The following is a 27,634-nucleotide window of genomic DNA, read 5'->3' on the forward strand; positions in this document are numbered from 1 at the left end:
AATGAAACTGACACAAGACAGATTAACAGGAGAGAAAAAACCAATTGAACGCACAGAGGTCTCATAGAAATGGGACCCCTGAAATGACCAAAGCAGGCTGTTTATACATCATTTTTAGACAAAGAAACAATTATTTATGAAGATTTAACAAAACAAAGGGGTTTGTGCTTGGGATAGCAGATTAGTGAAGAAGCAACAAAGTTTGTTTATACAGCTTTCTTAGCCTTGAATTCCCTAACTCTGTTGACAAGGATGCTTTTTATCCTCCTGGTAGAGGGAGGATACATTCACATGGGAAGATTTATTTCCTGCTTTTAAGGGAAAAGAGGGAGGTCAGAGTGTTTTTTAAATATATATCATTTTTTTTTCACCAGCTGTTTCTCAAGTAACTTTAATTAAAAATAATCAATATGCCACTGAGGCATATTTGGGGGCACACTGCCCTGGGCCCCAACACTCTCCATATGAGAGACAAATAACACTTCCATTTTAACTGTCATTATTAATTTGCATGCGTGTGTGGTTTACAGCCAACTGAACTTAACTGATACAATAGGTAAATAAAAGAAAGTGCTTTAGCTTTTTAGAAGACTGATCCTATTTGACTACTGAACGATTTTAGCATGGCAACCGCAACCCCACAGCTCGACACTCAAACTCCTTTATTAAATGCAAAGCCTAGTGGGATATTTTCAAGAGATTAAGAAACTAGGTTCCCTTTATGGAATATTGTCTCATTCTACATCACCGCAATTGTCAGCAATGGGAGTCAGGCTGCAATTATAATGCCTGTAATTTTTAAGGTGTTAATCACCGCAAATTGAATTTAAAGAATTACGAAAGGTATATTGTTTTACTACATTTAATTCAGTGGAGAAATTAGTATTTTATCATTACAAAACATCGCTCTATATACCATGGAAGTTACCTGAGCTAAAAGAGCTGCCATTTCTAACGCCAGGTCCCTGTTCAGAGGAAAAAGTCCATTTACTATTTGATCATTTGTCTGATACATTAACAGCAGCTTTTCTCTATCAGTCTCTCCACGAGCTTGCATTGAGAAATACAGTCTGTAAAAAAAAGAGGAAATTTTTCATTAAATGATCTACTTACAAAGGAAAAAAGTAAAGAGAAATCCAGAGGACGGATATGGGGTTGCTCTAACAATAGTTCTCTCAATGATACAAACTTAGACCATTACTATCGGTTAATGACCTCTATTTCTGTTCTTTATAACATTTATCAGCAAACTGAGGAAAAACTGCTTTGAAGTTGAGGCTGATGGATGCTTCTATGCTACCTTTATGCCCTGAAATACCTTAATACCTTAGATGTTACTGAGGAAGGACCTCAGACACCAGTGGGCTGTATAAGCCCAGTTTTCAAAACACCCATGATCTTTCCTAAACACCTTGGACACACCAGGGAATAGAAAATGAAGGTTTCAATTCAAAATCAACATCGAATGGTCAAGTGGGGCAGTTTTCTCTGGGAATCTAAAAGATAATATTTGCACATTTAAATGTTTTGACTTTTTTATGCCACATTCTGATAAACAGCCTTAGGATCTCAAAAATAGTTTACATGTTATCATTATTATTTGTTGAAACATGACATGACTTTTGTTCGCCTAGGTCTTCCTCAATTCAGTGACCCTCTGTGTTTAATCACTGTGCTGTTTCTTGGTATGTGAGGCTTCTGGGGCTCTGATTCCAGGCTGCAGGGCAGGCACAGAGCACTGTAAACACTGTAAATGCCGTGACAGTGGGGTGGGTAAGCAGCCCCGTGACATACCTTAATATTGTCATGACAACACAGTGGCAGGAAAACAGAGATTTAGATCTGGCATTTGTTAAGTGTGTGCTCAATTAGCTATAACTGGATTTCCAGCCTTTTTTCCCCTATCCACTTGATGATAGGGAGAGGACACCCTATCATCAGTTACAGAGTCTTTCATGGTAATTACCTCAAATAGCAAGGAATGAGAGGGCAGCAGGTCAGAATCTTGGGGGAAGCACGGGGGGTGTACTTTGAAAAGCTCTTCCTCCCCAACGTTCTGATTATTCTTTCCGTTCACGCCAGCTTAAGAATCACTGGCCTGGGCCATCATTCAGAGTGGTTTCTTTTTTTTTTTTTTTTGCGGTACGCGGACCTCTCACTGCTGTGGCCTCTCCCGCTGCAGAGCACAGGCTCTGGACGCGCAGGCTCAGCGGCCATGGCTCACGGGCCCAGCCACTCTGCGGCACGTGGGATCTTCCCGGACCGGGGCACGAACCCACGTCCCCTGCATCGGCAGGCGGACTCTCAACCACTGCGCCACCAGAGAAGCCCCAGAATGGTTTCTTGATAAAATAATTATCTGTGACTGCATGATGGCAAATTGTTAACTGGTAGGAGAATATGGCTGGGCAACAGAAATAGATTCTAAATTCAAAATGGTGTTAGCAAAGGGATATAAAATAAAGAGAATAAAGTTTAAGATGAAAGCCCTCCCTTTCTGGCATGTGAACGTTTTTGTACTTAGCTTATTTTCTCCACTTAAAGTTAAGAACTATGTCTTATTCATCACTATAATGCACTAGGGTTTTTTTAGCTAAGTGTTAACCACTGGAAGGTTCTTAGTAAAAGTTTGAATTAGTAATACAGCTAGGAGGGAAAAAAGAACCTGTAGTTCAAATGGCTACAGGCAAGAAGAGCTAAAGTGCATTTTCTATCATTTCTGGCATGCCAGTAAGACTGCACCTGGGAAGGGAAAATGAAGCACTATAGGCACAAAAGAGAAAAACAATTCCAGACACACATATAGGAACACAACCTGTAGGAACCATAGGCTCAAGCCCCTAATGGAACAGTTTGGGCTCCAACAGCTTTATAGGGATTTGGAGAGAATGTGAAGAGGAACTAAAGAGTCACAAAAATGATCAGGAAGTCAGAAAATCAAATCCACGGATCTTGAATAGGAAAGGTGCCAGGGTTACATGATCTGAGTCTCTCCCAATATGACCAGCTTCCAGCTGCTCTCCAATCCTAAAGGGGCCTGAAGCAGAGAAAGGGGCTTCTGTCACAGCAGGGAGGGCACACGTTGGAAGGCCGGGGCATTCCCAAATGCCCACCTCCTCACTTGACATCCAGGAAGCTGAACACTGGGGGATGGAAATCACATCACTATGTGGACCAGTATCAGCAAACACACTGCTCCAAGTTCAGCAGAGCTCTCGGCACTGCTGGGTAATCCTTTTGCTCGCCTCCAACCGGCTCCATATTTCAGTCCTCAGAGCATTTATTTCCTACTGTTGCCTTTCTCATCACCATGTAAACTTACTGAGGAAGCAGCCTGCCTTCTCTCTCCATTTACCTTCCTTCCTTCCTCTGTCCACCATGGTCTGCTAATAACACTACGAAATCTGCAATTGTGACGCCCCTTCCCTGTTCTCCTCCGGCCTCTATGGCTACCACAAGTCCTGTGCTCAGAAGTCACCACTGTGAGAAGGCTTCCTCTCTGTTCGCACAACAGCTTGTAAACAGACATGCTATATTCACAATAAGAGCGAATATCACTGGGGTATCTACTATGTGTTAGGCTCTGATCCAAGTGCTTTACATTTGCCAACATTTAGTCCCTCAGGCAACCCTAAAGGTAGGTACTGTTTTCATCTCCACTTCATGTAGAGGGGACCTGAGGCACAGAGATGGTGAGTGACTTGTTCAAGGTCACAGAGTGGGGGAGCCAGGATTCTAACCCGGCAGTTTCTCTCCAGAGCCCATGTTCTTCACTACTCTGCTATACTGTCACTGTTACAGCATTAATCACATTGCTAAGAATTCATGTCTGTCTCTCCCTATAAATTGTAAGATTTCTAGAAGGTAGGAAAATTCTATTCACCTTTGAATCTCTAGGGCTTCAACAAGGCCTGGCACTGGCAGACACTGGATACATGGTTACGGCATGAATGGATAAATGAATGGTGGTGAGAATTGTTACATATGGAAACTATTTGCCAAAAAAAACCCTGAAAAATCCCTTCTGTAGCCTTGGGTAAATGAGTTAACTCTCTAAAGCTTCAGTTTCCTCATCTATAAGATGGAGATTAATGATAACACCTACCTAGCGGTGTTGTTAGGATTTAATGAGATGACGCATATAAACAGCTCAGCATAGGGCCTGGCATGTGGTAAGTGCTCAATAAATATTGGTGGTAGTTATTATTATTACTATTATGATGATGATGAGCCTTCTCTGGAGGTCTTTAGAATCACAAGAGTCTCTTCATACTAGAATTTTTTTTTTTTTTTGGTGTGAACACAGCTGGAAGAAATGGGATAACCTAGGTGACCTGTTAAGAGGCTTCTTGGCTTAGGATCCAATGGATATAGGTGCTCTTACAGTCAGCTAAAGGTGGCAGAGATGGGAATGTTAAACTATGTTCCAGAAAACAATAACAAAGAATTATTGAAAATAATCTTTCGTTTCAAAGAGGGGAGAAGGAAGAGTTGTTCTCTGTAGAGAAAGACCCTTGCCAGTTTTGTTTTGTTAAAAACATGCTTTGATTTTGCAATTTCAAATAGACAGTAAGAAACCAAATTAAATAAGTGGCTTAAATATGAACAGAATTTAAATGTTGGTTACCAAATGGTTTTCTATGAGAACAAGTTCAAAACCTATTAATTAGATCCTTAACCCCAAATCTAAATAATTAAAATTCCATAACTTACTAAATATAGGCAAAAATTCCATGATAAAGAGAGCTGGTGCTTTAGTTTTGCTTATTACAGCGCTGCCTGACAGATGAAGAATCAAGTCCGCAGCTGCATGGTAGGTCACAGCCAGCTCCCCTCCTAACTGTGTCCCTGGAAATTAGGGCTCGTTGTCTAAGCTATTTTACACATGTGCAAATCACGACCACATTTAGAAACAGTACTTTCTCATAGATGTGGCTATCCAGCCATTTCAGGTTTCTGTTAAAAATTAAACGTTATGATCGAGTTGCTTTTTCTCTGATGTCAAAGATACTGTCATAAAGCTTTGTTGTTGTTAACAAGGCATTGTGTTATTCACGACTGTCTTTGTCCTCCCTGGTGGTGTTTGCTAGACTTGGCACAGTATTCTTACGTCTTTCAGACCACTTTTCTCCATTTCATCCATTTAATTTGGTTCCAACTGTGGCCATCACAGTCAAAATCAGTATGTATTCAGCATTCATAAGCTATGCAGTGTTAGGAATAGTCTTAGACATGGACGTAATTCCACTTAGTGCCAACAAAACCAAATGAAAATTCCTGAACCTCTTCTACATAAAGATATATGGCAGGTCAGGTCCAGGAGCTGGCTTCCTTCCACAAAAGACACAGGCAGCAACACGGACCTCTGGATCAGTGCTTCTCAAAACTTAGCATGAGTAAGAATCACCTGGAGAGTTGTTAAAACAGACTCCTGGGCCTTATCCCCGGACATTCTGACTTAGTAGGCCTGACATGGGGCCAAATAATTTGCATTTCAACGTGTTTCCATGTGATACTGAAGCTGCAGATCCAGGGCCCACACTTTGAGAACCACTGCTCCAGCGATCACAAAACTAAAACAATCATCTGGAAGGTCCACATCTTCCAGCTGCTGTTCTTGCCAGTCACCAAAGGGCCACAGATGAAGACTGCCATCAGTGGAGACAGGTTCCTCTGGGAGTACAGCCTATTATATTTCTAGTATCTAAATAATCCTGCTTATCTCTACGAATATGAGATTTTAAAACCTTAGATACCAAAGCTTGACAGTTACCTTCTCGTTACCCAGAACTCCTGCGAATCACCTCAGCTCATGAACCCCTGAACAGAGAAGCTCTCGTGGCTCAAAACCACCATTTATTCAGATCAAAGGAGTCTGTTCAAACAGTGGTGACCCTTCAATGTCTGAGTGTGTAAGAGGAATCCACAATACGAATGCACAATATTTATTTAACTGTTTCCCTATTGATAAACTTAAGTACCCCCTACAACACTTATTTTTCACTGTTACAAAGCATACTGGAATATTCTTGCCCACTTATGCGGGTATTTCTGTGGAATAAAGTATCAGAAAAAGAGATCCTGAACTGGATCAAAGGCTGTTACATTCTTTATGTTACATAGTACCCTTACTTCTCATATCCCAATTTCAGATCTATGAACATATTCCAAAAGTAGCCTTCTGAAAGAAGTCAACACTTCACCAATAATTCTACCAGGCTCTTGGTCTGATATTTTAGATTTCTTACTTTATGGGATATGAGTCAAATAAAACAAGAAAATACTTTTTTTTAGTTTTTTTGCTGTTGTTGTACAGTTAATATGACCTGGTCAGTGAACACTCTTTATTAAATACCACCTTCTACTAATACATGGAAGAAAAGAAGATATTAAAAAAAAAAAGAAAGAAAGAAAACCTGATTTCTGATCATTTGCCAAAGTCTTTTAAAATTGTACCAGTTGAGAAAGTGAGTGCTCCAGCCCTACCAGCTTTTTCCCAGTTCCTGAAACACTGCACAGCCTCCTTATACAGGCTTTGAACATCCTTTTCCATCCATTTCCACTCTCAGCGCCCTTCTGACGTAGGCATAAGCATCATTTCCTTAAAGAAGCCTCCCGAAGTCTCCAGGCTAGGTCAGGATTCTTGCCATGTGCTCTCACAGAACCATGCTCTTTTCTTTCAGAGAACTTAATATGTTATTATATACTCATTAGAGTCATTGTAAAATTAGCAACCGTCTTCCTCACTAGCCTGTCAGGGATTGTGTCTGTTTTTATTATCATTTTATCCAGAGCATCTAGCTAAGTGCCAGGCTTATAGTTGAAGCTCAATAAATACAGAGGAAGAGAGAATATGAAAGAATAAGAATGAATGGATATGAATATATCACTTCTGAAAGACTTGGGTAAACAAATACTTCTTACTACAGATCTGCAGTAGGGTATTTGAGTATTCAGTCTTATGAAAAAATGTAATAATAGTGTTAAAGGAAATTTTGAAAGTGAAAAATTATATCAACTACCCTAAGAGAGCAGCTATATTTTCCTATAGTTTTTTTCTAATCTTTGTCCAAGTGCATATTTTTATAAAATATAATTATTCATGACATTAACAAACTAGAATTAGAGAAAAAAATTTATGTGACAGTTTCTTCTTCTTCCTACAGAAACAGTTACCATTTATAAGAAAACATATAAATGAATATAATTTTTAAGGCTATTCAATAGGAAACTAAATTGTAGGTGCATGATTTGAACATAGACGCATACTCCCACTTTGGCACTTGGCAATGGCATTACACACCTGTTTTTATAAGTGAGACGAACAGTTCTCGTACCTTCCCATTTCCCGGGATGCTGTTCTTTGGAAGCCTGTTCCCATTTAGAGATAATGTCACAAATCTAGAAGGGAAGTGGAAAATGGAGATTCATAATATTTTTCACATTGGGTATTTTTTGAAGACAAGCATGTCTATAGACTGAAATTTTTCAATTAATGTGATCAAACCAAATGGACTGGTGCTTTCTGTTTTCAGCTTCTGCAGCTGAGTTTAGAATTTAATTATAAATCACTCTTTGGTCCTCTTATCCTTTTGGACACACATTAACTTTGGACTATGGCCATGAATTTTTTACTCAAAAAGGAATCTTAACGAAGGACTGCATGAGACTGGAAACAAGAAGATTCCAGGAATTTTTTCATGATTTAGTCACTGAAGAAGCAACTTCCCACCTTCTGAGTTTATAAAGATTGGAATAACTGAAGTTATACCAAAGAAATCTGAAATATAATGTTAAGATTTTTGATTGGGAAAGAACAAAAATTCTCCAGGAACCAAATAAATGTTTGTTTGTTTTTTTTAAACTGGTCATTTGAGAATTATAAATAACAGTTTTCAGAATTATGGGGTAAGCAGTTATTCACCAAAGCCCCTAATATTTACTCAGTTCAAGCCAACCAAAAATACTAGCTTATCTTATTGACTAATTATTAACAGTGCTCAAGGAATGTCTGTCTCAAAAATTTACATTTGGAATTGTTGATCTAAACAGGATATACTTGGAGCTGAGAAGAAAAAGACATTCATTTATCTAGATGTCTCAAAATGCAGCTGAAGAAATAAGGCAGGGGTGGGGTGGAGTGAGGTGGAAATCCTATCTTCTGACCAGTACTCCTAAGGAACTAAGTATGAGCTTTAACATAGTCTGCGGAACCCCATGGACACCCAACAGATCGTTCTGCAAGTGGAGCTGGGCTTCTGGGAGTTAGATGAAAGTACTGATATTTCATATGTTCTAAACTCATAGGTGTGTCCCTGGCTTTGCCCCAATTCTTTAATCTCCAAATCATAGAAATACCTTTACTCCATAACAAGGTACTTATTCCCAAGAGCAATCAAGGACCACATCAAGTAAGAGGGTCCAGACCTGGTTCTAGCCGTTTGATTTGCCATAAATCATTTTTCACTCTGGGCTTCAGTTTCCTCATTTGCAAAATACGTGGGTTATTTCTCTAAGGTTCCTTATGCTTCTATATTCTATATTTTTAATTGTTGCCATTGCTAGATGGAAACTTTATTACAGTTATTTTACTATGACCTAGAAAACATTTTTAAAGAATCTTCCAATTCTCTGTCTTTGCTCATGATTTTCCTTATGTCTGGAATCTCTTCTTTATTTCCACAGGTCCATATTCTACCAATCCCTCAAAGACCAGTTGAGCTCTTCTCTAATTTCCAATCTGAACTTAATCTCTCCCTTTGTAGAATGTTCACCTTACTCTTTATATATTTATCACTTTCAGATTGAAGGTTATCAGTGTATAAGGCTACTCTTTCCTAAGCAAATTAGAAGTTCACTGTGTGCAGGGACAATTTCTCGACCTTCTTTATATTACCCACAGGGTCTGGACCAGCTCCTGGGACACAATAAACAGTTCCATGAATATTGCTGAGTGAATGAATAAAATGGAAAGCCATTTTATTAGACCTTCCACACCTCCACTCTTTTTACCCTAATATTTAGGGTATTATTACTATTATTAATCCTCTTCCTCTCTTTAACATGGAGTATGTGTGTGTGCAGATCGTATTAAGAATTCTACAGCTTCAACAAAGTCCTGCAATATTATTTTTATTATGAAAATTAGATTGCTTAAATTTTTGGAAAATTCTTGAGCTAAACTTTTTGCAAATAGCAGAGTAGCTTCTTTGCTGTTTTCTGGGTCTGCCTCCTTAAAAGGAGTTGGTTTTACCTTGATGTTTCCTTGAAGACAATGCTCTAAATCCCTGCCAGAAGGATCATCTGTGAACAATGCAAATCCAGACTGTGCTGGCCTCCTCATCCCTGTATCCTGGTTCAAAGTATTCAAAAATTCTTCCACTGTGGTGGATGCATCAAATCCAACTACCTAAACAGAAATAACAAAGTCGTTCTCTTAATAAAAAGGTACAAACATTTCAAACTTAGATTTCAAGGGGGAAACAGGGCATTCTTGATGCATGATTAATGATAACATATTTATCTAGGTGTTTTAACTTTTTTTCCAAAGCTCCGCTGGAGAAATTTAATGTCATCTTAGTCATTAGCTTGATGTAAGAATTCAGAAATCTTGGCTTCAGCCAACAGACATGAATTCAAAATAGAAAGATCATTTGACAGCTGCAAACATCTTGCAGAGATATTATGCCTGCCCATTAGAAGCAAACCAAGAACTACAGTACAATATGTAATCTTTAAGCAAAGGAAAAAAAATAAACACATTTAATTTTTGTTTCTTTAATATGCAGTTAAGTATCTGAATTCCGTGATAAAAGGCTTAGAGCTACAAAGACTAATTGCTAGCTTTGGAACATGTTTGCTTGAGTTAATAAGCAAGCATTTAGATCTGAGTTGGGAGGGCTTGGACAGTTTTCCCAGATAATTCCTGAGATCTGGAGACTTTAAAGAGACTAAACCTGTACACATCCCACACGTTAGTAATTATTTCCTCACCTAGCCGGTACCCAGGTGGGGAAAGGCCTCAACCTTTTTGTTTTTCTCCATCAGAATTATAATGGCAGTGAAACTCCTCCCTTATTTGGTTCAATTATGGATTTTTTTAGTGTGAATCCTTTTTAGCAAAACTGTTTCACAACTCAGCTGTCCTGACAGAAGGTCTAATACATTTGCATAGTTATCACTGCCAGGAGCTGACAGAAATAGGGAGACAGTCTCACTTCCCTGTTCCACAGAGTGCACTTAGAATTCTAGACTAAGCATGTTTTCATTGGGTAGAAAGTCTAATCTACCTGATATATCCCATTCATGAAGTGTACGGGGATACTGAAGGGCAAAGAATGATGATACGGGTTTCGAAGAAGGGTGGAAAGAATTTCCATTCTTGAGGGTCTTGCTTCTCGATCTCCATTCTGTTGCGTTCTTTCTACACATCGTTGGCAGTAAATGGCATATTTTCCAAATTCTGTCCTATAATACAAAACTTAAGATAAAGCCTAAGAACAAATTTAATTAAGACAACCTTTTATATATATGAAACCATTAAGAAAGCTTTCCTTGGTGTACAATATTACAATGTATTATGCTAACGTTAACAGTAATTTTTCTTTTTGAGTGATATTAACTGCTGTCACTTTTCTCAAATTCTAGTGTCTTTACTTTTGCCACTGACTAAACCAGACTTCCCCACAAAACAATCTTCATTGTTATTGTATTATTATAGTCACAAAATAAATTTAAAATTACCAGACATTTTATGGTCAATATACAATGATTATATTAACAAATATGAAGAAAATAACTGTATAAAGACTAGTGCAGGATAACTTAAGAAGTGCATGATAAGGAGAGTTCTCTTTTGAAGAACATAGAGGTTAATGCCATTCCTGCTAAGCAAGGTAAGAAAATATCTTCAAACAAAAATAAAAATATATTTTCCTTTTTTGCAAAACATGCACTTCTTTAAAAATGTTAAACGTTAAACAAAACCAGTGGAGTAAATAAATCCAGTAAAAGCTGGATAGAGGTCTTATTTGCCCTCATTTGTTATATATAATTTTTATTCTGTTTATAAAAGCAGGTTGATAACATCTCTAAATATATTTTTATTCCAGTGCCTTCTAGCTAGACTTTAAAATGTCACCTTTGTCTGGCGGGGGTAGGGGGTCCTCAGTGACTGCTATTGAAATCACATGGCCTAGATGACAGAGTCTCCAAAATATATTATGAGCTGCAGTATATTTTCCTACTGCTTTCAAGTTGTTTTTTGATTCATCATTTCTTTGTTTGTTTGAATCCCAGAGTCTATTTAAACAACCTAATATGAACCTCTTGGACAAAATGATCCTGATAACCCTTGGCTGGGTGCCCTGGGTCTCACTGTAAGAAAGCCACTCTGACAGCTGAATTTTATGAGTCTTTTTCAAAGGAGTAAAAATTCTGAAGTAATTCAAATACATACAATTATAAAAGGTGGGAAGACCATCAGAGAAGTCTTCTACGTAAAAGAATTCAATGTGAAGAAAATAGTAATAGGAAAAATGGAAACAAAATAGTTGCTTTTATTGAATGAACACCCACTAATGATAAGACATTCATACTTGAAATAGACTTTTCACTTAAAATATTCTTTGTCAGTTTTTCAAGCTTTTACTGTAATCTTCCATAAGAGATTTAACATAACAAAGGAAATATTTTCCCAGCTCCGCATAAATGATAACCAAAGGCTTCCTGTACCAACATTTGTTTCACACATTCTTCCACAAATGTACCTGGCAGGTTACTAAATACCTTTGATTTATTGTAGACACTCAGAGGCCACATAAATGTTTTAGCTGGCTAGAATTCTGCGTACCTGGAATCTGCATTCCTCTTTAGGTGGAGCCTGAGGAGCCACAGGAAAGGATGATGGGGAAGGAAGAGCCCAACACAGAGCGCTAAGAGCTGCCAGCCCTGGGCAAAGAGAGCATCACAGGTCAGACACCATGTGGTCGTCAGAGATCCAAGTCAGGGCAAGTATGACTGACAGAGGCTGTGAGAGCAAGGGGATGATGACAGTCTTACTTGACCCCACAATGTTTTTGCTTTTTCCATATATACATTATCTGCTTAGAGCGTTTATAATACATAAAAATATAAAAGCTTCCTATTGGGTCAGAACCATAATCCATCTAGTTGTATATATCGTTGTCTACAACTGAGGTACCAGAAGACATGATATGGTAGTCCTTTTTGATATCACACCCAAAGATCAGGGAAATTGTTGCTTTTTGTTCATTTATGTATTAACTCATTCATTGAAATATAAGTAATGGCACTGAGAAAGGGCAGATTGAAAAATAGTAAAAAAATTATTCATACAAAAAGCAAAAACTATCTACCCATATATAGATACATACCTAAATAAGGGGCAAGTACAAAAATATTAACAGAGGTATGTCTAGGTAATAGAATTGTATGTGATTTTTATTCTTCTCTTGCTCTGGACTATATTCTATTTTCTATCTTAATTTTTTTAATTAAGCAAGTATAACTTCAATAATTTTTTAAATGTCATATAAAAAAGGAGAAGGGGGAAACGCCCTGCCCTTGAAGAGCCTACAGTCCAGGAGAAGACATTATATATTCAAACAGTAATTTATAATATAATATCGCTAATACATTGTAATAATATTTTTTAAGTATAACCAATGGAGGGAATGACTTACTGTTGCGGAAGTCAGGAAGGAATATATGGGAGAGATGTTGCTTGGGCTGGACCGTGAAGTCACAGGTAGGAAGAAAGCAGAGGGATCCAGGTAACAGGAATAATGCCAGGTGCAAGGTGAAGGATAATGCAAAGGCAGGGTGTGTTTGAAGAATGGGGAGAGTTTACTCATTCACTGTACACTGGAGGCAGGAAGTATAAAATGAAGTGGAGAAAGAGGAGGCCACTGGAGCCAGACTATGAAGGGCCCTTGATTCACATAAAGATTAAGCTTCAGAACCCCTCTATGCACAGGTCCCCTCCAAGTCCCTGGGACAGGCCCGATGAGCTGTCCTAGTCATATGACATGGTCATACGTTCTTTTAAAATGTGTAAAAGTAATGTATTTTGTACTCTTTTTCTTGGAGAGTATTCGCTGCATAAGCTTCAAGTCCCACAAAACCTGGATCCACCCCTGAGAGTCTTACAGGCTAGGGTAAGAAATTTCTATTTTATCCTGTAGTTGACAGGGAGTCAGTAAGCAAAGATTAAAAGAGGTATTCACTGAAGAGTAAACACAAGTGACCAAAAACCCCCTGAAAATAAATTCAACTGCACTAATAATTAAGGAAATGCATCCAAAATCAATAGTGAAATACTACTTTTTACCTGGAAAGGAATTAAAAGAAGAATTACACTGAACATTGTTGAAGATATAGGAAAATTCTAGAAGTGGACTCAATGAAATTCACTGGACTTGCACACAAAATTTAGGTTCAAAGATGTCTAATGTAGTGGTATTTATTATAGGAAAAATAATTGGAAAAACCTAAATGTATAGTAATTGATATTAATGCAACTAGTATTAATGTTTTGTAGACTATTGAAGGCTATAGGGGAAATGATTATGTTCTATAGTTTTTAAAAAGTAGTATGTACACTGTAGCTCTAGTAATGTGGAAAACTGTGAGTGCATAAAGACATACACATATACATTTATATATAAATATAGAAACTGAAAAGATATACATAAAAATATTAATAGCTGTTTTTCCATTTCATACTTTTTGTAATTTTCCAAATGTCTGTATTGAATATGTATTTTTCTTACAATCAGGAAAACAACATCATTTAAAATTGCATGTATATGTATCAACAGATACCTGCAGTGGTCCTGGTTGATTCTGTGGCTGTCTCCGTCTTGTCTGTTTAATGAGCTGACAGCAAATTTCATTCTGTAGCTCAGGATGTGTCAAACAGATTTGCAAAGCACTCTGGGCTAGAGATATGTGGTAATCAATTGCAGGAGAGTCAACTGCTGCATTTATAAAAAGTTGGCAGGTCTGAATTGAATGAAAAAAATAGATATACTCAGGGTGAGGAATGATCAGATTTATTCTGCATGAAATATTGGTTCTCTTCTTAGCAATAGCTTTTGTTTAAAAGGATGGAAAAGGATATATTGTGATAACACTAATCAAAAGAAATCCAGAGTGGCTACGTTAATATCAGACAGAGTAGATTTCAGGGCAAGGAATTCTGCCAGAGATAAAGAGGGTCATTTTATAATGATAAAGGGGTCAGTTCATCTAGAGGACATAACAATCCTAAATGTTTTAATAACATAGCTTCAAAATACATGGTGCAACAACCTATAGGACTATAAGGAGAAACAGACAAAGTTTACAATTAAAGTTAGAGATTTCAATATCCCCTGTCAATATTTGAGAGAACAAGTAGGCAGAAAAATCAGTATGGATTTAGAAAATCTGAATAACGCTATCAACCAACTTGAACTCATTTGTAGAATACTCCACCTCAGAGCAGAATATGCATTCATTTTAAGGGCATATGGAACAGTAATAGTCCCTGGTCTACCAGACTATAAACTTCATAAAGACAGGGACTCTTTCTTATTTATCTTTGTATTCTCTACACAGCACAGAATTTCTAAACTTATTTGACTACAATCCCTTCCCATCTTTATTTTTTTCTAGTAATACCAATTGGCATCTTTAAAAACTAGTTTACTGAGGAAAATATTTTGGGAAATAGTAGAATAAATAACTTAAAATGAATGCAGATAAATACTTTTTTCCCCCAAAGAGATTAAATTTTGGAGTAGGTTACTAGTAAAAGGTTATAGCATAATCTTTCCTAGACATTTTCCAAAGTAGGATATTAATACTTATCATTCTTCATTTTAACAGTTCATTGTAATAAAACTGTGAAAATTTGTTTTGTTCCTGACTAGAGGAGTAGGTACACTTGCCTGAGAAAGTTTAGGATGGACTGCCTAAAGGCAGGGGAAGCAACTTCAATACTCATAAAGTGTTCTATCTATGAATTCTTAAAAATACTTGCATGCTAATTGAACCCCAAATTATTGTAATAATGTATTAAATAAATTTGTAGTTATAGTGTAATATATATTTGTTTCAATGAATTAAATATATTGGGCTTATTAATGACATTGATATTTGGGAGTAAAATGAAGTTCTGAGAGTGAAATCAGTTTCTTTTGAGCAGGCTATTTTAAAATGTCAGTCTTTCTTTCTTACAACAAATGTCAGAAAACAAAAGAAGTACTGCTTGTGACAGCATATAGTTGGATCTTGCTTTTTTATACAATCTGACAATCTCAACCTTGTAATTGGAGTGTTTAGACCATTTAAATTTAATGTAATTATTAGTATGATCAGGAATAAATCTTCTATCTTGCTATTTGTTTTATATTTGTCTCATATGTTCTTTTTGGTTTTCCTCTTTTTCGGCCTTTTAAAAAATTACTAGAGTATATTTTATGATTCTGTTTTATGTCCTTTATTGGCTTATCAGCTAAACCTCTTTGACTTTTGTTAAGTGGTTGCTTTAGGGTTTTAGCATATATTTTAATCTTATCACAGTCTACCTTTAAGGAATATTATATCACTTCTTGTAGTATAAGAACCTTGTAACAGTATACTTACATTTCCCCTCTCTCAGTCTTTGTGCTATTATTGTCATATATTTTATTTCTACATATAATTTTAAACCCCACAATACAATGTTATTATCTTTCCTTTAAACAGTCAATTATCTTTTAGAGAGATTGAAATAATAAGGAAAAATTCTTATATATTTACCCACATATTTGCCATTTCTAGTGCTCTTCATTCCTCTGCATAAATCCAGATTTCCATCTGGCATCATTTTCTGACTGCCTAAAGGACATCACTGAACATTTCTTGTAGTATTGGTCTTCTGGGGAGTAATTCTTTCAGGTTTTATATATCTGAAAAAGCCTTTATGTCACCTTTGTTTTTGAAAAATATTTTCACTGGATATAGAATTCTAGGTTGATAGATTTTTTTTCCCTGCAGTACTTTAAAGATGTTACTCCACTATCTTATGACTTGTATAGTTTTCAATAAGAAGTCTGCTGTCATTCTTATCTATGTTCTCTATGTGTTAGGTTATTCCTCCCAAACCACCACCCTCTTTATAACTTGTCTAAAGCAATTGATTATGATGTATATTAGAGCAGTTTTTGTCACATTTCTTCCGTTTGAGATTCACTGAGCTTCTTAAATTTGAGAGTTTTATAGTTTTCATTAAATTTGGGAAAAGAAAATTTAAGCCATTATTTCCTTGAATATTTTTCTGTTGCCCTCCTTCCTCTTCCTCCAATTCCATATATGTTAGGCTGATTGAAAATATACCATTGCTCACTGTACTGTATGCAATTTTTTTTTAACTCTGTGTTTCATTTTGGATAATTTTTCTTGCTATGTCTTTAAGTTCACTAGTCTTGCCTACTGCATTATCTTACCTGTTGTTAATCTCATCCAGGGTATTTTTTTCATTTTAGCCACTACATTTTTCATCTCTGAAAGTTCAATTTGGATCTTTTAAATATCTTCCATTACTCTTCTTAAAATGCTTATGCTGTCCTCTACCTTCTTGAATATATGAAGTATGGCTGCTGGTCTCCAAGATGGCCCCCAATGATCTCCATCTCTTGATATTCAGACAATATCTGAGGCAATCCCCTTCCATATTGTACTAGAGTTAGTCTGTGTGACCAGTAGAATATGGCAGAAATGATGATATGCCATTTCTGAGGTTAGGTTATTAAAAATCAATGTGACTTCTATCTTGAGTACTCTACTTGATGCTTAGTGCATTAGGAGGTCTTTCCATTCTGGATGATAGGAATACAAACTATTTTCAGCTGTGTGTAAGCTCCAGGAATTTTTTTTTTTTTGTCTATTCTTTTCTGGTAGTTCTTTCCCTAGCCTCAGGTAGTTTCCTCACACACACATGATTATCAGTTCTCAGCTAAAAACTCAAAAGGAACCCTCTATGAATCTGTGGAGCACTTTCCCACTCTCTTTTGCTCACTCCTCTCAGTTTTGTGAATTCTAACCATCTTGGCCTCCTCTAATTCTAAACTCTGTCTTGGTAACTCAGGAAGACTGCCAAGCACTATCTGGGTGTCCCTCCATGCACTGTGGTCATGAAACTCTCTCCAAGATATTAAGCTGCAACGATTGTAAAGCTTACTTCATTTGTTTTCCTGAGGATCACTGTCCTGCACAGCCTGTTATTCAACAGTCTGAAAACCATTGGTAGGGTAAATCCAGTTCCTGTTGCTCCATCACAGCCAAAAAGCAGAAGTTCTTCCTTTTATCTTCGAACTGGTTGTTGTTTGTACGTGTAAAAAGTTTTGATTTCTGCTTATTAATTTTGTACCTCACTATCTGATTGAATTATCTTTTTTGTTTGTAGTAGTTTTTTAAGTTTTTTTCCCCAGGTATACAATTATATAATCTGTAAATATTTGCATTTCCAATTTGTTCCCTTCTAATTTGTTTTCACTGCCTAATTGCAACTGGTTAGTACCACTAATAGAATGCTAAATAATAATAATATTAATAATAATGGGGATACACCCTATACAGATTATGCTTTAATAAGAAGTTTTTAAAATATTAATGGGAGTGAGTATCATTGTCTTGTTCTTCACTTTAATGAAAATGTTTAAAGCATTTCCCCATAAAGCATGACATTTGTTTTTACTAAGCAGGAATATTTTATCATGTTAAGGAAATATCTATCAGTATTTTATGAATGCCTGTTCACCATTTATAGAGATGACTGTCAACTTAATAATCAATAATATTAATAGACATCCTAATATTTAGCCATCCTTGATTTCCTGGAACAAATCCCTCTTAGTCATGATTAGTATTCTTTTAGTATGATGTTGGATTCTGTTTACTAATACTTTATCAGTTTTTGTATGAAATGCTCTGTTTTCTACAATATTTTCTGGGGTTTGGTAACAAAGTAATACTCACTTCACAAAAAGAATCTGGTGACATGATGACTGAGAATTGCTTCAAAATAATCCAATCTTGGGGAGCAGTGGGGTTGGGGAGAATAAAACAAAATTGGTCATATGTTGACAACTGTGGAGCTGGATGATGAGTATCTTATACTTCATAATATTCTCTCTACTCTTATATATGTTTGAGATTTACCCCCAAAAAAGTAAAAGAGAAAAATTTTGCAAAATTTCCTTCTTTCCTATGCTTTGGGACAGTTTAAACAGCATTGAAATTAACCACACTTATAAAGTTTAGTAAATTTCCCTGTTTAAATTTTCATTCACCTGTGTAACTGGATTTCACCATTTATATTTTGTTATAAAGTTGATCACTTCATCCAGATTTTCAAATATATTTGTATAAAGTCTTTCTTGCTTTGGGTATTTGTGTATTCTACAGGTGGATTTTTAAAAACGTTAAAATTATGGTAATTTAAAAACATGAACAAAAGTAGAGAGAACAGTATAATGTACCCATCACCTGGTGTCAACAATTGTCAACAAGCATTTTGCCACACTTGTTTCGTTCAACCCCTGCATCCACTTTTTTTCTGTAGTATTCTAATGTATATCATGTTATTTTACCAATACTTCAGTAGGGCTCTCCAACTGATAAAGATTTTTTTCCCATAACCATCATGTCATCATTATCCCCTTCCCAAATTAACAACAATTCCTTAGTATTATCTAGTAAATATATAATTTTTTGAGATGGGTGAAATGTAGGCAAGAAAAAGCCAAAAGAGAGACAAAAGTTGAGACTTTAAGAGACTATGGGAAAATGAAGTACCAAGGTCCCAGTGCAGAGTCAAGACATGAATCCATAGAAGGTACATTATATTCTGAGACTGGAGTAATGGAGGAAAAAATAGATGAAAGAATGTCTGTTGAGAAGAGAGATTCGAGGTGATCAATTCTGATGCCCTCTAATTTTCCCAATGAACTAGAAGGTAACTTTGTTGTGAGGAGCATTACTAAGTAGGGAATTTGAGGGGATGTGACCAAAGACAAGCAAAAGGAGAGACAGTTGACCCTAAGGAATGAAGACCACAGATTTACATTGGCTCCAGTCCATACGGCTGTTTGATGCTCTCTAGCAGTATGTATGTGATTAATAGGGAAGCAGGCAAGACAGCAGCACTGATCTCGGTTGGGGTTCAGCTGAAGATTGCATGGAACTACAGGTCCCAAGGAACTATGAGTATTAATGAAAGTCATCCAGACTAGATAAAGAAGGAAGAAAAGCCAAGAGGCAGTTATCGTGCTCTCTCTTGATCTCAAAGAAAATAAATGGCTCAAAAAAATGTCTTAGTGAGGATGAGAAATGGAAGAAAGAAAATTAGAGAGCTCATGGGCTAAGGGATTATGGTTAATGAAAGACACATTAGAATTTAAGCTTTTAGAAGTGGTGTACTTATGAGGAATGTTGAGGTCAGGGTGTGGACATGGAGAATTGGAAGGTGAAGCAGGGTAGAGAGGAAGCTTACTGACGTTGAGAAGGTCAGGAATCTTAAGGCCGTGGCATTGGTGAGTGAAGTGATAGTAAAGTAATTCAGGGTAATGGCAAGATTTGAGGCAGAGAGAAAGATGTGAGTTGGGAGCCAAAATCCTTAATGAAATTTGAGGAGTTACCAGAAGGTGACTGATGACAGAGATGATGGGGGTGGAGGATTAAGAGTGATATAGTTGAATGGTAAGCTTCAAGTCACCACGGATTTCTAATAGAGGTTGAGTAATAAGAATGTGAGAGTAGCACTGGAGAAGAAGAAGGATATTGATCCCTCTCCCAACACTGAGGTACAAGTGATGTCAGAAATCTCTCCATTTGAGAGGTTGAAGAGGAAATGATTCTTCTGATATTAAGTGTTTCACATGGCCCAAATCATAGATAGTTTAATGCAGTAAGTCTCAAATCCTCACTCAGAAAGCATATTAAATTCACCTAATTTTATTTCAGTAGATTTTCTTAATCATCATCACATTTGGAATTTTCTTGAAAAGAGTGAAACTTTATAATCTGAAGTTTTATTTTTTCCTATTAAATTTTTTAACAATATATAACTTCATATAAAATCTTACCTTAAATAATTTAATTGCTTCTGTCTGTAGAGCTTCCGAAGGTAGTGTTGTCAAAGGAGAAATGAGTCCTTCTTTGCTGTGACACAAAGTAGGGTGTCTCCATATCTGAGAGGCTGAACACAGAATGAAATATGAACAGGAAACAGAAAGAATCACTTATTTTGGCCTCACATTAAATCAGTCCTTTAGAAATTACATCATTCTGGCTTGGCTCACAATTTAAGTCAGAAAAGTCATGAAAAACCTCTGATAACATTATTTTATTTCAGTTTCCAGGCCATTGGGATTCTCCTATTTCTGTTTTGGATAAATTAAAGCTAGAAGAGTTTGGTACAAATATTCTAGGCCAAAACAAGTCTACCAGGACGTTGTCATGTTGCTTAAATGTGCTAAAGATTGGTGACCTAGGTGGGGAGATGACTGTACGTGAGAGAGAGCTGGGGGAAGATACAGAGAGGAGAAGCCAGAGCAGAAGGAGACAGAAAGATAAAGAGGAACTTGAAGTCATTCCTAAAATCAACATTTATTAAATTCCTATACTAGACACTGCAAATAAAATGTGATCTCTATTATTAAGTAAAGCAGAGCTTAGAATCTAGGCTCTCAATGGGGAAACCTTAGCCATAAAAAAAACTTCAGTGCAAAGTAACAAATGCTATAAAAGTTTTAAATGGTAAAGTGCATTGGGATATAATTTTAACATTCATTAGGCACCTTTTATGAGCCAGATGCTGAGTTGGGATGGGTTGGCTGGGGGAGCTCCTAAGGTAGGTAGGATTTCATCAAGTTGGTGGGGAATGTGAAGGAAGAAGGGTGTTCCAGGCAGAGGGAGTAATGTGAGCAAAGGCAGAGAGGTGTGACAGGATATGGACATGTCAAGGAATGACGGTGTCCTTGGAGCCGAAGAACCACAATAAGAATCCTGGCCCGTAACAAGCAAAGCCTATGAGAAGATGGGTACATCTCAGGGAAACAGGAACTCGCAAAGTGAAAACTCTATTAGGCTAAGGGAGTCAGGGCCCATTTCATAAACCATAAAGCCTTGTACGTTATAAACTTACAAGGTTCCCCTTCTATATTTAGCAATTTGCAAACGAGTTGTTCAAATTCAGATCCAACATTTACATTGTTACTTCCAGCTGCAACAGTCAGGTGATAAAGCCAAGTGTCCTTAAAAATCAAAACATATTAATAGAAATGTTAACCAAGACACAGTTTCTGATGACTTAAGGAAAAAAACAACTTGCATAAACAGTAGAAAACTTTGACAATGGAAAAAAAAACACTCTTAATTTTTAAATAATAACTAAAAGCCACTTAAAGAGTTCTGAAGCCAGCTTATTTGAATTGTGCTCATAGTACCTTTTCCCCATTGTTCACATTTAGAAAAGCATAAGAAAATTAAGAAAGTAATGTGACATTAAGAGACTAGAATAAATACAACCAATTAATATTCTTTCATGAAATACAACAAATTCTATCAAATTTAAAATCTGACTCCTAGTACATACAAATAGAACATATAAAATACCTAGGAAATCCAGAAAATTTAAAGAAGGAAATAATACCCAGAAGGAACATACCTCAACACAATAAAGGCCTTATAAGAAAAGCCCACAGCTAATATCATACTCAATGGTGAAAAAGTGAAAGCTTGTCCTGTAAGATCTGGAACAAGGCAAGGATGCCCACTCTTGCCACTTCTATTCACCATACCACTGGAAGTCCTAGCCAGAGCAACAGAGCAAGAAAAAGAAATAAAAGGCATCCAAATCGGAAAGGTAGAAGTAAAATTATCTCTGTTTGCAGATGACATTATCTTATTTGTTGAAAACCCTAAAGGTTCCATAAAAACACTGTTAGAACTAATACATTTAATAAAGTTGCAGGATACAAAATCAACATACAAAAATGGGGACTTCCCTGGTGGCGCAGTGGTTAAGAATCTGCCTGCCAATGCAGGGGACATGGGTTCGAGCCCTGGTCCGGGAAGATCCCATATGCCACGGAGCAACTAAGCCTGTGCGCCACAACTACTGAGCCTGTGCTCGAGAGTCTGTGAGCCACAACTACTGAGCCCACATGCCACAACTACTAAAGCCCGTGCACCTAGAGCCTGTGCTCTGCAACAACAGAAGCCACCTCAAGGAGAAGCCTGTGTACTGCAAGGAAGAGTAGCCCCCACTCACCACAACTAGAGAAAGCCCGCGCACAGCAATGAAGACCCAACACAGCCAAAAAAAAAAGTAAAATAAATGAACTAATTAATTTTTAAAAATCGGTTGTGTTTGTATACACTAACAATGAATTATCCGAAAAGGAAATTAAGAAAACAATCCCAAAACAATAGCAAAAAAAAAAAAAAAGAATAAAGTACTTAGGAATAAACTTAACTGAGGAGGTGAAAGATTTGTACACCAAAAACAATAAAGCACTAATGAAAGAAACTAAAGCAGACACAAATAAGTGGAAAGACATCCAGTCATAGATTGGAAAAATTAATATTATTAAAATGTCCATACTACCCAAAGCAACCCATAGAGATTCAAAGTAATCCCCATCAAATTCCCAATTTTTTTTAAACAGGAATAGAAAAAACAATCCTAAAATTCACATGGAACAACAACAGACCCCAAATAACCAAAGCAATTTTGAGCAAGAATAACAAAGGTGGAGGGATCATACTTCCTAATTCAAAATCTATTACAAAGCTACAGTAATCAAAATAGTATGGTACTGGCATAAAAACAGACATTAGGTCCATCAATGGGCCTAATGATTGCTTCATTAGGCCAATGGGACAGAATAGAGAGTCCAGAAGTAAAACCATGCATATATGGTCAACTGATTTTTGACAAGGTTGCCAAGAATACAGTGGGCAAAGGATTGTCTCTTCAATTAATGGTGTTGGGAGAACTGGATATCCATAGGCAAAACAATGAAGTTGGAGGGCTTCTCTGGTGGTGCAGTGGTTTAGAATCCGCCTGCCAATGCAGGGGACACAGGTTTGAGACCTGGTACCGGAAGATCCCACATGTTGCAGAGCAACTAAGCTTGCATGCCACAACTACTGAGCCTGCACTCTAGAGTCTGTGAGCCACAACTACTGAGCCCGCGTGCTGCAATTACTGAAGCCCATGCACCCTAGAGCCTGTGCTCCGCAACAAGAGAAGCCACCGCAATGAGAAGGCCATGCGCCGCAACAAAGAGTAGCCCCTGCTTGCCACAACTAGAGAAAGCCCATGCACAGCAACGAAGACCCAACACAGCCAAAAATAAGTAAATAAAATAAATTTATATTTAAAAAAATGAAACTGGACCCTGATATCACACAGTACACAAAGTCAATTCAAAATGGAATAAAGACTTAAACATCAGACCTGAAACTATAAAACTCCTAGAAGAAAACATTGAGAAAAAGCTTCTGGACACTGGCCTTGGCAATGATTTCTTGGGTATGACACCAAAAGCACAGGCAACAGAAGCAAAAATAGACATGTGGAATTACATCAAACTAAAAAGCTTCTGCACAGCAAAGGAAACCATCAACAAAATGAAAAGATAACCTACTGAGTGGGAGAAAATATTTCAAATCATATTTCTGATAAGGGGTTAATATTTAAAATACATATAAAACTCATACAACCCAATAGCAAAAAGACAAACAATCCAATTAAAAAATGGGCAGAGGATCTGAAAAACATTTTTCCCAAGAAGACATACAGATGGCCAACAGGTACACAAAAAGGAGCTCAACATCACTAATCATCAGGGAAATGCAACTGAAAACCAAAATGAGTTATCACCTTACACCTTTTAGAATGGCAACTATCAAAAACAGAACAAAACCCCAAAAAGACAAGAAATAACAAGTACTGGTGAGGATGTAGAGAAAAGGAAGCCTGTACACTGTTGGTGGGGATGTAAATTGGTGCAGCACTGTGGAAAACAGTATGGAGTTTCCTCAAAAATTTAAAAATAGAACTACTATATGATCCAGCAATTCTACTTCTGGGTATTTATCTGAAGGAAGTTTTGTAATATAAATTTATATAAAATAGTAACTCAAAAAGATATATGCACCCCCATGTTCATCACACCACTATTTACAATAGCAAAGACATGGAAGCAACCTAAATGTCCATTGATGGATGAATGGGTAAAGAAAATATGGTATATACATACAATATTATTCAGCCTTAAAAAGGAGGAAATCCTGCCGTTTGTGACAACATAGATGAATCTGGAGGACATTTCTGTGTCTGGTTTCTTAGCAATCAGGTTTGTTGCCTGCTAACAAACCAGACACAGAAAGACAAATACCATATAATACCACTTATATGATGGATCTAAAATAGTCAAACTCATAGAAGCAGAGAGGGAATGGTGGTTGCCAGAGGCTAGGGGGAAGGGGAAACAGGGTGGTATTAGTCAAAGGGTACAAAGTTGTGGTTATACAAGATGAATAAGTCCTGGGGAAAAAAAAAGAAAAAAAAAAGATGAATAAGTCCTAGAGATCTATCACACAGCATGGTGCCTGTAGTTAACAATGTTGTATTACATACTTTAAAATTTACTAAGAGGGAAGATCTTATGTTATGTAGTTCTTATCACACACACACAAAAATAATAATTAAAAAAGAGGTTGAGAGGAAACTTTTGGATGTGATGGATAGGTTTATGCCATAGACTGCAGTGATGGTTTCATGAGCACATAATTATTTCCAAAGCATCAAGTTGTATACATTGATTATGTATATAAGGAAGAAAGAAAGAAAAGAATCCATTTTTCTGCTCCCCAAATATACTGGACTTTTTCCTTTCTATTAAAATATATATGTACATTATATTTTCACATAGTTGAGATTATATTAAGGACGTGCTTATACTATGTTAGTAAAATTCAGAAATTATAATTATCTATTTTTAATATAAAAAAGATATAAGGCTGCAGGATATTTTATCATATGGACATTATTTAATCAATTTCCTATTGTTGAACCCTTAGATGGTTATTAATTTCACGCCGATAAAAAAATACCATGAAATCTAACATCTATTAAGTAAAAAAGGGTGTCTGTTATATTTTTTGTGTTTGAAATATATCAGAAATAAAATTATTTTAAAAATACTATGTCCAACAAATCTATACGTAAATCTTTGATTGTACTTAACGGTCATTTGAAAATTATTACCAATACTTAATCATATTAGTCTAAACCATTCTAAATCAACCAATTAGACCTTACATACCTTTTCATGCTTGGATCCAATCAGGAGGTAAGTCGGACCTTGGTCTTTGGGGTGGATCACAATAGTGTAATGTGTGGATAAAAGACTTCGCCCACTGGCTTCATAATCTTCATCTGAATCACAGGATCTGTCAACCTCTTCAACTTTAGCCTCCCAGAGTCTGATCTGACCTAAAGGAAACTAAAGTAAATATTAGTAGTTGTAAGGAAGGAACTTTCTAAATATTTTCCTGCTAAAATTTTTCATAGTGTTTTTCATTCTTACCTTTATAAAGCATACCTTTTTTAAAATGAATGCCTAAAGCTAATTGGATTATCCACATTGTTACAAAAGTAGTAACCACAACCAACATGCCAACTGTAATACTGAAGAACAATTTGAATACTAGACATTTAACTTTTGTGGAAAAAGCAAGAAGCCACTTCCATACAGTGGTCTGGATTATTCATTTGGACCAAAATGACACATTACCTAGTCAAGCAATTCAGTCAAAATATTCATTTGACTTTTTTCCCCACAGAATTAATTTGATTAAGTTATTGGATCAAAAGGACAAGGGTAGACATAGTCTCAATACTATTCATAGAAAAAGTAACAAAGTTAAACAGCTGGTGTGAAGAAGTGTGATTAACTATCACTCTAAACCCCAATAAGTGAGGAGTGTTTTGAGGCTATATACACATATATGATTTATTACACATGTAATATATCACAAAAAATGCCATGATTTCTTTCATCTTAATTTAAGTGTAAGAAAAACATCCTAAAAATGATTTATATTAAATTTTACCTACTCTTTTACTGATGAAAACCATTATTTGCTGTGTAGAATATTTAGCATATTTGTTTTAAAACTTTTCTTTAATTAAGTCCATTTATTCCAGGAACACACACAGTCTGCTTCAGATGTACAACTTCTAAAATATTCGGTCAGGTTTGGAATTGCAGCCTGAAAAAGTTCATTGTAACTCCAAGGACATTTACCGTCTTACACTTCCATGCTCGGGCCCAGGGCTCAGTGCTTGGACTCTCTTTTCCCATCTACACTCACTCCCCTGGGTGATGTCATCCAAGCTCATGGCTTTTGCAACAGCATGTATTAGCTACTTCCAAATTTATAACTCCTGACTCACACTAACTCTACTTAGATGTCTAATAGCATTTCAACGTCACTTGGTAAGTCCTCCCCCACCACCTGCTCTCCTGAGTCTCTCCCATCCCAGTTGTTCGCAACTTGATCCTTCCAGCTGTTCAGGCCAAAAAGACTGGCACTGTCACTGCCCCTTTTCTTGCTCTCATATTCCATACCCTTTTAGTCAACAAATCGTATCAGCAAATCTTTCAAAATATACCCAGAATCTGGTCTCTTCTCACACCTCCATTGCCACACTAAACCACAATCAGCTCTCACCTGAATTACTGTAAGAGTCTCCTAACCAGTCTCCTCCTAATTCCCTTCAGACAGTAGCTAGAGTGTTCCTTTTAGACACAGGTCAGATCATGTCACTGCTCGGCTCAAAATCCTCAAATGGCTTCTCATCTTACTTGGAGCAAAAGCTAAAGTCCTTACCGTGTTAAGGCCCCCAGCGATTTGGTCCCCGTTACTTCCCTGAACTCATCTCCTATTATCCTCTCCCTAACGGAGTCCAGTCCAGTCACACTGACCTTCTCACTATTCCTCAAACACACCTGGCATGCTCCTGCCAAGGCCTCTGCACTTGCTGTTCCTTTGGCTTGGAATACTCTTGCCTCTTTTACTTCCTTCAAAACCTAATTAAAATGTCGGCTTCTCAGTGAGGTCTTACCTAGATATCTTATCTGCCTAATAGCTGATTAATAGTAAAAAATTAACTCATTTGATTAAATGTGTTGTCTTTTACAAGAAACGTTGCTTTTTCCCATTAAATTAATTACAGTTATTTTCCGAGTAGTTACTATGTGCAAAGCACCATTCTGGGGACTGAGTGAATAAAATTTACTTCTGAAGGAAAAATGTGAAATTAACTTATCTATACTTTCAGAAAAAGGCAGTAAAACAAAAGCAAAATAATAGGGCAGAAAATTCACATTAATAAATAAAAAGCAAGCTTTAAAAAATAGGATAAAGAAAACTAATTCTACTATGATAATACATGACAATACTATCCTAATTGTGTGCTTTAGGCATATCTAATCATATGACAATCAAGGTTCCATCCACCCCAATATTTAAAGATGATTATTCCTTTTACCAGAGGATTTACCATGGT

General features: G+C 36.6%; 1 protein-coding gene across 8 annotated transcripts in view; it reads right to left on the reverse strand.

The window, feature by feature from the left end:
* Positions 1-27,634, reverse strand: part of PLEKHH2 (pleckstrin homology, MyTH4 and FERM domain containing H2) — a 112,478-nt gene that overhangs the window by 11,879 nt on the left and 72,965 nt on the right. For 6 of the 8 annotated variants that reach the window (XM_029232399.1, XM_029232397.1, XM_029232395.1 and 3 more), the window contains 9 exons: positions 25,386-25,565; positions 21,194-21,302; positions 20,133-20,245; positions 13,846-14,025; positions 11,852-11,949; positions 10,290-10,467; positions 9,254-9,409; positions 7,304-7,401; positions 929-1,070 (listed from right to left, as the gene is read on the reverse strand). In XM_029232399.1, the coding sequence (XP_029088232.1) occupies positions 929-1,070; positions 7,304-7,401; positions 9,254-9,409; positions 10,290-10,467; positions 11,852-11,949; positions 13,846-14,025; positions 20,133-20,245; positions 21,194-21,302; positions 25,386-25,565 (1,254 nt within the window). The remainder of the gene's footprint in view (positions 1-928; positions 1,071-7,303; positions 7,402-9,253; positions 9,410-10,289; positions 10,468-11,851; positions 11,950-13,845; positions 14,026-20,132; positions 20,246-21,193; positions 21,303-25,385; positions 25,566-27,634) is intronic. The other 2 variants (XR_003794962.1, XM_029232400.1) reach the window with 2 other exon arrangements.

This window comes from Monodon monoceros, unplaced genomic scaffold, assembly GCF_005190385.1.
Source record: "Monodon monoceros isolate NGI ecotype Baffin Bay Population unplaced genomic scaffold, NGI_Narwhal_1 Super_Scaffold_19, whole genome shotgun sequence".
In the NCBI taxonomy this organism is placed as follows: Eukaryota; Metazoa; Chordata; class Mammalia; order Artiodactyla; family Monodontidae; genus Monodon; species Monodon monoceros.